The sequence below is a fragment of the Leptinotarsa decemlineata genome, unplaced genomic scaffold (assembly GCF_025532065.1).
Source record: "Leptinotarsa decemlineata unplaced genomic scaffold, Ldec_3_MD MMD2_tig00001393_RagTag_RagTag, whole genome shotgun sequence".
Lineage (NCBI taxonomy): Eukaryota > Metazoa > Arthropoda > Insecta > Coleoptera > Chrysomelidae > Leptinotarsa > Leptinotarsa decemlineata.
Genome location: NW_027412562.1, coordinates 6582467 through 6593850, shown reverse-complemented (window position 1 = coordinate 6593850; position 11384 = coordinate 6582467). Strand labels below are relative to the sequence as shown.

At 34.6% G+C, this 11384-nt stretch overlaps 1 protein-coding gene across 1 annotated transcript in view; it reads right to left on the bottom strand.

The window, feature by feature from the left end:
- Positions 1-373: 373 nt before the first annotated feature.
- LOC111514257 (chromosome transmission fidelity protein 18 homolog) overlaps positions 374-11384 on the bottom strand; it is a 103974-nt gene continuing 92963 nt past the window's right edge. The window contains exons 8-9 of the mRNA XM_074175920.1: positions 8007-8061; positions 374-545 (exon numbers count right to left, since the gene is read on the bottom strand). Coding sequence (XP_074032021.1) covers positions 445-545; positions 8007-8061 — 156 coding nt within the window. The 3' untranslated portion in view covers positions 374-444. The remainder of the gene's footprint in view (positions 546-8006; positions 8062-11384) is intronic.

Below are 11384 nucleotides of genomic sequence, written 5' to 3'. Positions count from 1 at the left end.
GATACGTACTAGAAAATAAATATTTCGAAATGAAATCTCGAAATATTCACCTCTCCCAACTACCTACACCATATTTTCTGGTAAATTCCTGCCGGAAAATAACTACTTTCCCAACTAATGCCACGCTGGATATTGAATTATATCCGACAGACATTTATGCAAGATACCCCACAGAGGTTAGTCTCGCAGATGTTTCTCTTTCAGTCAGCAGGACCATGCTGAAGTTATTAGAGAAGGTCACCTAAAGACTGGTTTCGAGGTATTACCTCTCAACAGTGCAGAATGTAGGTGATGTACTCAAATAATTTCAGCATGGTCCTTCTGCTGGATGAACTTACTAACCCCAGGGAGAAAGGAGCAATTTAAAAACACCTTATCCTCGTTATATCAAATTATACTTATTCTATATCATAAAATAATACATTGAAATTACAAAACATGGAATTATTTCAAACTAGATATCTTGATTTTTTTTCTAACGGCGTTGTTATATCCCTCTTTGTATTGGTACCAGATGTCATTGTTCAAATTTGGTCCAGTCTTTCCTGAAAATCAAGACAAAAACATACTTTGAATATTGGGGCACAATATATTTCACACAATACAGTTCTGAAAGAGTTCTCAAACAGTGAAATTTGAAGTGTACTGAGTTGGAACTCAGGTGGAACAGCCATAGTCAGTCGCGTATTTTTGATATGTTCCAAGTCACTTGAACACTTCGGGAAAGTATCTATAGAAGAGAGACAAATATCCAACCTCCAGATTATTAAGGTTGCAAGTGATTTTCGCGTCTCCAATCAGGCGGATGGCTCTTTTCTGGATGGAATCCAGCAGCTTCAGGGTATTCTTAGGGGTGGAGCTCCATACATGAGAACTATACTCCAAAGAAGATCTGATCTGAGCATCAAAGCATCAAAAGATGCTGAGGTGTGTACAGTTTTCTGGTTCGGAACAGTAGTCCAAGCTTTTCGAGAAGCAGCCTTCGCAATTCCAGTGACATGATTGTGCCAAGACATATTGGTGTCCATTTTAACTCCCAACAAATTTAGCTAAGCAGAAAGCGGAATTTTCTGTCCTGACATTATTATATCCGTCTCGGAGATATTTATCTTCTTTGAGAAAACCGATGCCTGGGTTTTTGTGGCATCGAATTGAAGCTGGTTACTTTCACCCCAATTTCAAATCACTTCTAGATCCTCATTAAGATATGCAATCTACTGCTGCAGGTGAAGATGTGCAACCGTAGCCGATGTCCTGGAATCCAAATGGAATGACGAGACAAGTGTGCTGTCGTCACCAAAGTAATATATTGGATTCTTGGTGTTTTCCAATAAGTCGTTGATATACAATAAAAAGAGGGTTGAAGACAATATGGATCCCTGGGGAACACCAGAGTTGATGGTGAAAGTATTCGAGAGATATCCATCGACAGCCACTTGCAGGGAACGTTTTTTCAGGAAGCTGGAGAGCCATACGGACTGTTTGGGCAGTACTTTGGTTCAATTTGAATTCGTAGAGAAAAAATCGTAGGTAAAAATCGTTCAACGACATCATAAAGTAATGAACTGAAGAGAGGTAAAATTTTTTGGAAAAAATGAACAGCGTAAATGTATTGAGTACAAACTTCGATCAATATATACAGTATACATAGTAGATGGTCCAGTTATTTTAGGGGGTTTTCCTAGGAGAGTGGACATACCCAGCTGTAAATTTGTATAAACTTTGTATTTTGGCATCATGAAAGTATTCTCAAAATTCACATATGATTTGACGGCCGCAACTTCAAAAATTGGGGGGTCAAAGGTCAAAAAAAACAACTTTTTGCACGTTTTTTGCCAATATCTCGTTTTCAATGGGTTTTATGGCAATTGTACTTTTTATCAATATTGTAGAAAATCAAATTCTCTACAACTTTTGTTTCAAACATTTTTTCATACGTTGAATCGTTTTGGAGATAGAGGGCAGCACAAGCGCAGATTAAATATTATTTGAAGTCAACTGGTTGTCCCGATCGAAATCAGATCATTTAAGGTTTATAAATTATTGCTTAATAAATAATTGAAAATAATTTTCATTTTTCATTAACAAATACATTATATTCAAATATTTTTTTCATTGATTATTCATTTTCAATCAAGTATCAATTTATTCAAGAACACTTACCTGCCCGTATAGTTATAAATTTGTAGAGGGAAAAATATATATTACATTATAATTTGAATCTAATTTATAGTAATTATTCTTCAATAAATAAAAATGAATAGAAAAGGAATAAAATTTTGAATAATATTTTTATTAAAAAATCTCATTTGATACATTTGTGAATGTCAAAATTAAAAAAAAACAGATAAAATAATTAAAAAAATAATGAGTTTTAATTTCAATTTTCTTCTTCTTCATCATCGTCGTCTTTTCGCAGCTGTGAAAATTCATGGGCGTTATCATCTTCATTGTCATCTTCACCCAGATTCGTTTCCAATTCTTCCATGATTTCCGGATCAAAGGACCAATCTTCGTTAACATCGGTCTCATATGGTACAGCATTGAGACAAGCTTGCCCATTACACTGACCACAAGCTAAAGAGCATTGCAACCCGCTTTCCTGCATCCACATCTTGAACCACAACCACTTTTGCAGTTACAGTAAGTATGAAGTAACTCATCTGGAGCAGGTGGTAAAATGGTTATGATAGGTTCTAGCAATCCGTTACGCACTGTCCAACCCCATTCTTGGGGTTTCAAATTATGTCCTAACCAAGTTTGAACTTGTCAATGAACACGATTAAAATGTTGGTGAGCTGCTCCACTTGTTGGTGGGATATTTGATGAATGCACAGGTTTATTGAGCACTATCAAATAATCTTTGAACCGGGCAGTTTTCTTCTTCAAATGCTGCATCCAAATTAAATAGTTTCTCGAATGTTCTTAAAAACGTTTTTTTTTCTTTTTTGAAGAGTGCAGAAGTCGTATCACATCCGAATAAAGCGGCTATATAATGTAACAAAAAATGAAAATTATTTAAAATTATTATTCAAGTAATAATTTCCCAACACCAAATCGTTATTTTTAACACCTCGAGACGTGTTTTGATCACCAAGTGATCATCTTCAAAGAGAAAGATTTAAACTTTAAAGAATTGAAGAGTTTAAAAAAAAGAAAGAACTTTAAAAAATTGAGGTGTTGAGGTGTTGAAAATAACGATTTGGTGTTGGGAAAACTCCAGTAATATTCATTACTACACCAAAGGTTCCAAACAGTGCATCATAAGTAAGTAATAATTTATAAACCTTAAATGAGCTGATTTAGATCGGAACAACCAGTTGATTTCAAATAATATTTAATCTGCGCTCGCGCTACCCACTATCTCAAAAACGATTCAACGTATGAAAAAATGTTTGAAACAAAAGTTGTAAAGAATTTAATTCTCTACAATATTGATAATAAATACAATTAGCATAAATCCCATTGGAAACGAGATATTGGCAAAAAACGTGCAAAAAGTCGTTTTTTTTTTTACTTTTGACCCCCAATTTTTGAAGTAGCGACCGTCGAGTCATATGTGAATTTTGAGAATACTTTTATGATGCCAAAATACAAAGTTTACACAAATTTACAGCTGGGTATGTCAACTTTCCGAAATACAGGCCTAAATCGACCTCAAATGACTGGACAAAGAATAAATATTTATTGAGATAAGGAGCTACAAAAACACATGCCATTAAAACGTACAACATTTTTGGAAGAACCTCAAAAAGAATAAACTATTCCTATCTCTTCTCAATATAAATATATATGAAAATTGTCGATTTCAAGATTCGTTTCAACTAGTAGTCCCTTGCTTTTGAAGATAACCTTGAGTGAAAATTTGAGATACGTCATATGGCGACCAAAATGTCATTAAACTTTTTCCAAATTACAAATACACCATCAATCTCTATTCAACTAAGTCGCCTCGCTAGTCCTCGTATAATTAATACAAGCCGTTAAACGCCGAATTAATTCCGAACGAAACTTAGCTTCCTGAACAATTAATGGGAACGCTAACGTCTTAATATCGCAAAGCAAACATTTAACATCACAATGGAACATTGAGCAGCAGAATGCAGCAATTTTGGTGAGCAAACAAGATGATGGCGGCTCATCGAAGGAATAAGACCCGCTCAGATTTCATCCGAAGGCAATTACCGATGAATTACCGCTCCAACAAATCTCATAATTAAACCAAACTTGAACCAGTGGCGTGCGTTCTCGTGGGTCGTCGTTTTATTTTTTTATTCACGACTTCAAACAAATAGGTTATCAATTCGACACGAATGTCATTATTCCGATTATGACCATTTTCTATGGTTTTCATTTACTTCGCCTTAGGGAACAGTGCAAGTTTTTTAAAAATTGGTTCCGAAGTTTTCAAAAATTTAACTAATGGTTATCTATAAGTGTAGAGGCCTGATATTGATACAAGCTGAAAATTCAAATAACCGAAACTAACCTGGTCTAACGATACATATCCGCAGATACAACTGAAATAATAATAATACGATTGCCAGTTTATTCGATACGACTTAAGTGAAAATGACTTCATAAAAATAAAACGTAAATCCACTCCAAAAAGAAATCAACCAAAAAGTATGAACTTTTTTTACCGTAAGTCTACTTTTTGTCTTTATATTAAACGTTTTTCATATCGCTGGAAATGAATACAATAAAAAAAAAGATCTTGAAAGTGTTGCTATACAGTGTCACCGATAAAGTCCGCATCAAATGGGAAACTTTTTTATTTATCGTTTTATGTGAAATTTGATTTCGGCAGTAGATTTTGCTTAAGAAATGATGTCAAATGGCGTCTACAAAATACGTCACGTGATTTCCTTAACCTGTCAAAATTGACATTTAAAAAAAGAAACATCGAAAAATGACATTATTCTTCATTTTTTCGTGTTTTTTTGCTATTAGGTATAGGTTTATCATAACTTTAATTTCGATCACATATTTTGTATTATTTTATATTATATATTACTTCGATATATGAAATTAAAAATAAAATAAATACAACAATAGAAATATAGGTACATGTTTATTTTCAGTTCCTTTTAATTAAAATTAAATTCCACTGTATTTTTTGTTAAAAAAACAATAAACACTCTAAGATATTGTTTCCTAATATTCCGTTTTGTTCTAATTCATATTGTGAGGCCATTTGCTCATTAAAAAACTCAAGTACTGTATAGTTTTGAAAGCCCCGTTGAAACTAGATGAACTTTGCATCAAGTTTGACAACTTTTATTTCTCAAAATTTGTTTTTAACATCAAAGAGGCTCTTAAAATATTATTATATTACAAAAGAAGAAATTCGGTGACGAGTTTAGTTAAAATAAATGATTTAGTACAGGTGTGCTTAAATTTTGATAAGTAGAAAAAGCAGGAATGCGGAAAAATAGTAAAAATATAAAATGCTTATTATGGGTTTGAAACTTGGTGGGTGGGTATAAAATTACAAAAGAAAACGTTTTTATCCTTTGATATTTTTGGATATTTTGAAGAATAATGTCATTTTTCGATGTTTCTTTTTTTAAATGTCAATTTTGACAGGTTAAGGAAATCACGTGACCTATTTTGTAGACGTCATTAGACATCATTTCTTAAGCAAAATCTACTGCCAAAATCAAATTTCACATAAAACGATAAATAAAAAAGTTTCCCATTTGATGCGGACTTTATCGATGACACTGTATTTACAGATGAATTGACTAAACGATATTTATAGAGGCCGATTTTTACCTGATTCCACTGATGCTATATCGGAAACGGTAAGACCTACAATGTCGGTCAAATTGGACAAAGGTTTCTTATTTTGGGAAACTGGTGAATGCAATAAAATTATAAACAGAACTTGTGTTTTTGCAGAAAGGTTTCCTAAATTTCAAGATTTTATTTTGAATCGTTCTCTATATATTCTTAACGAACGCTCATCGTGAAAGACCCTGTATACTCTGTAATGATAGCATTTCCTGTAACTGGATACTCCTGATGGAAATACACACATCAATAGTTTCTTGGGTTCAAATTGAAGGGAAACATTTTTCGTTAATGAATCGAAGAGGATTTTTTGTATTAAAGTGTATAATTTTTAAAATTCTTGCAAAGCGCTTTCGACTTTCGTCATCATCAGTGCTCCCCTAACTTAAGTAACTTTTTAGTAAACTCCAAAGACAAAATCAACAAATTACACAGAAGTGGAGTCTACAAGCTTGACTGCTCTGATTGTTCGGCATCTTACATTGGTAGAACCTGTAGACCTCTTTTTACTCGTATTAATGAACATTTAAAAAAACCTGACCAATCTGCTTTTGGCCACCACATAAAATTTCACAATCACAACTTTAGTCCCAATAGAAATTCCAAAATATTACATAAAATAGATAATGAAAATTTCCTTAGATTTGACTTGTTTGAAGAGCTGGAGATTTCCAAAGAACTTTCCAATAATCATCATTGTTTGAATACTCAAGTAAACTTAAACAGAGATTTCCTTCCCCTTCATAAAAGGATTATGAATTATTAATTAATCAAATTTATTACTAATACATTTTATTCAATATTGACTTTTCCTCTACATAATTAATTTAAATCCATAATGGATGATTGATCCAAGGGTTTCAACCCTTAAAACCAACCTCGATTTGACCGATTAATATTAGAAAAGGAAAACTGGTTTCAGAATTGTTCACCTTACCTTGCTTCTGGGCGGATCCCTGGGCGACGACGAATTCTAATCCAGGCCTTTTCTACGGTCGAGTAGGTAATGCACAACACAGTTTTGATAATATTTTATTGGTTTTCGATCGACTGGGGGGTTTTGAGGAATTTTGAATATCGAAGATATGTTGACCCGTCGTTCACCGTTTTGTCTCTGCCGAGTCAACGAGATAAGGACTTTTTTTCCTGCACCAGTTTTTATCGTTTTTTTTTTTTGTTTAAAAGGTATCGCAGCAGATTAGACCAGTAAAATTTGAAATGAAATTATTGTATGAAGAAACGAAATAAAGAAAATGATTCTTGAAAAATAGTAATATATATTTTTCCCCAGATATTAACTTTATATACATATGAGCGAAATATTAACAATGGATCACTCCTCAAGTTGGTACCATTATTTTAACATGACACTTGACACGTCCTGTCTCAAGTTGTCCTTCTCCATGTAAGGCTTTGACTGAACCACATGGCCCTCAATCCAAAAATGTATTTTCTTGGCTATAAGCCTATTTTGTTTTATATAAGTCAAATATTACAAATGTGCAATGTACTTATTCTGATACTTCCTGTTGCCTGACAAGTAAGTAATCTTAAACAATTTTTCTGAATTTCTTAACCTAACAAGATTAAAAATTTTGCAACTTCGATTTTCACTAAACTTCCTTTTCAATTGGATCACTTACTTTCAGGTTAGCACTGATGATGATGAAAGTCGAAAGCGTTTTGCAAGAATTTTAAAAATTAAACACTTTAATACAAAAAACCTCTTCGATTCATTAATTCAAATAAGTGGATTCAGCTTTTCCAAATCTATTTATTTCTCGTTAATGTTCCCACAAATGTTTGCCACTGTGAATAGGCTGTTTGAAATATGACCTTCGTAAATGTTTATAGTTCTCATGATATTTATTATTTGTAGACTTTCGAAAGCATCCAAAAGTCTGGTGTCATGTACCGATCTCAATAAATTCAGAGGTTGTTCATTCATTGTATGGTCTTCGTCTTGGAGAACGGCTCTACGGCTCCAGAACACTGGGTTAATCTCGATGGCCTTCAGAAAAAAAAATCGCGTAAATAATTTTTATTCCAACAGTACGATGGCCTTTTAAAAATACGGGAAAAATGTTATAGTCAACTGATAATTAGCGAGTATGACTCATAAAACAAACATAATTGTATAAAATGACGATGATGAAAAAGACGCCATTAATGAGAACGATAGTCCATTGTTTTGTGTACATTAATCTTACCTGACGACGTGGAAGTTGTTTTGATTTCCCTCCCGAAGAAATCTTTCCTGATAATCTGTAATGAAAAAAAAATATAGGTATATATAGTAAATTTTGTATGGACAAACTTGCTAAATTATGTTTCGTGTCATGAACAAATTCAATATTAAATCAATTAAACTGAACTTAGCGTTTATAAGAATAATAGTTTGTGCTATTTTGACTTCGACTCCCGAAAAAAGACAATTTTACAAACGAAACAAAGTTACAATAAATAAGCTACAACTAGTTTTGTCAATAAAGTTGTCGAACAAAACTGCTTTGAAATTGAAATATTGAGCGTTTTGACGCATTCTTTGACAATAACAGTATATTCAGGAGATAATAGTGACAAAATGAACCTAATAAATGATTAGGAAGCAAAATAAATTTGGCTGGTATCTCTGAAGGTCTCACAAGCATCCTTTAATATTTGAAAACAACATAAGAAATTGATTTGAAATCCCTGAAAGAATCTATAAAAATTAGGAAGCTCAGCTAAAAAATGACAATTATATTAAGCAAAAAAACTAAAATTACAATGAAATAAAATATAAGCAGCAATTGGAATATTGACAAGAAATGAAAATTGAAAATTACTAACAAGAAATGAAAATTAAAAATTGAAAGACTCCAAGCCAAGTTCACGACATTTTGATTGCTTTCACCTATCCCCTATCGACTAAGAGAGGAATCATCAATACTCTAGTTGACCGTGCTTTTGGGCTCTGTGATACAAAGGAAGGTCTCGAGAAGGAACGAGGCATTATCAATAATGACCTTCAACGGAATAGTTAATCCGGAGTGATGGTGGAACAGATTTTGGCTAGAAGACAGCAAGAGCCTCACAAGGAAGAGAAACCGCCACAACCAGTACTTGTACTTCCCTACATCAGAGGATTGTCGGAAAGGATAAAAAGAAACCTGCTTCAGATCTGGGAACACTATTCATAGCAGCCTCACAAAAACCAGGACACCAAACGCGGACTGCGATTCCAAGAATTTCATTTACCGGATACCCTACCAGCGCGGAGAAACCAGCAAATCAGGAATAGCAGAGCATGTTTGGGCTCATCAACATAACATCAAGTGGGCTCAAGCTGAAATCATCCACAAGGAGGAACACTGTTTTAATATAAAATTCAAAGAAGCCGCTTATATGTTGTCCAACAACGCATTTAGCCAAGCTAACGTAGAGATACGTAACATATGAAAACCTCTAATCAAGCGGAACACGACCAACTCTTGCCAAACGGTCAGCTTCCGCTAAAACCTATGAAGCGGAGAAAGGGAAGAGGGAATAGGTGAAAGCACTCGAATGACCTATAAATAGTCCGATCTCGGATGAATAAGTCCACCGTTAGTTAGGGAAGCTATAGATTATGCTGTAAACCACCCCTCCCGATATAGAAGGTCCCGACACTCTGTCGAATGAGGCCCTCATGGACGAATAGATTTTTCATCCATCCCACCCCAGCCAGGTAGGGGTACACTGTGAAGGACGGTACTGATGTCTGAGGACTTCATACCGTCCATATCCCCTCAGTTATGAACCCATTTGTCCTTCTTCGACAAAAATCGGCCAAAAAAGTTAGGGAGCTGGGCTCCAACCTGAATGAACTTCGGTGGTGACTGGACGAAGTCCAGTCACCACCGAAGTTCATACTTCCAGTATCCATTCATGTGGATACTAACAATCGAAACGTCGTGATGTAATTTGGCTTTGAATCTTTTAATTTTTATTTTTTGTTAATAGTTCAATTTTTAATTGCTGCTTATATTTTATTTCATTGTAATTTGAGTGTTTTCGCTTAATATAATTGTCATTTTTTAGGTGATCCTTTCAATTTTTATAGATTATTTCAGGGATTTCAAATTAATTTCTTATTTTGTTTTCAAATGTTACGTTTTGAGGTCTGTTCTTTGTTTTTGCGCAACCTAAACGGTCTTTTTTGGATCTCGTATCGTCACGTGTGTTGAAAAGTGGATCCTCCTCGACAACAGAAGACGTTCATGACAATGGTTGGACACCCAGGCACTTCCCAAAGTCGAAAACCCACCGAAAAAGACCATGGCTGCTGTATGGTGGTCTCAGCGGCTGATGTGATTCACTATAACTTTCTGCAACCGGGCGAAACCGTCACAACAGATTTCTCTTGTTAGGAAATCGACGAAATGTATGAAAAATTGTAGCAGCCTGCACTGGTTGTCAGAAGAGGCCCAATCCTGCTCCATGACAACGCCCGTCCGCACGTTTCACCAAAAACCATCCGAAAATCAAACGAATTGGGCGTCGACGTTCTGCCTCACCCACCATACTTCCCAAATCTCTCGCCAACCGACTACTTTCTTTTCAAGCTCTTCGATAACTTTCTTACCGGCAGAACCTTCGCCAATCAGGACGAGGCAAAAAGAGCCTTCGTCGACTTTATCGAATCATATTATTGATATTTATATCAATCACTTGCTCAACTCGCGGTTTGATTCACAAGTCTGTTATTTTTGTCGGACTGATCATCACATTTATTTTTTAGACCCGGAGGTAGATTGTGAAGACTGTAGCTTAAAAATCTTATTATGTTAATTGTTCCTTCTATATATTAATGAAGAGATTCATAAATAAATAAGAATTAAAAATACATATCTGCACGTTGTAATGAGAAAAATATTTGTAATGTTTTCATTTAATAGACGAATTTTCATTGTGTTCACTGTTGAGAATGTAAGTTTCAGTTTTTTCCAACCATATTGACTACTCTTATAAGAGTATAGAGAAAGAAAGTGAAATATTATCATTAACTGAGTTAGGTTAGGTCAAAAGGGAGTGGGCCTATTCGCTCTACACCGCAACCCGCAAGGATTTATTATGGCTCACACTTATTCAAACTCGACCGAATAAACCCAGCTTCTATGGTGAGTGATCTTTCAGATCAGATGGTAGAAGTGTGGTTCTGCCAAACTCTGAAAATAGTCCAGTCATTATAGTAAGTTCACCTCGGAGTTCGAGATACCCAGCTGTTAGTCTGTGAACACTTGTATATTGACACCCTAAAAGTTGTCTCAAAACCTACATATGGTAGGGTGTAAGCAACTATTAAATTTCAAGGTCAAAGGTCACAAAAATCGGTTTTTTTGCGCTTTTTTTGGAAATATCTCATTTCCTACGGGTTTTTTGCTATTTATATGTATTGACAATATTGTAGAATACAAAATTCTCTACAAATTTTGTTTGAAAAAAATTTTTATACGGTGAACCGTTTTCGAGATAGAGGGCGGAGAGCACGCGGTCACAGCATCACTTCAGGTCAACCGGTGCCTCCGGTCGAAAACGCGCCATATATAGTTGATGAACTATCGATA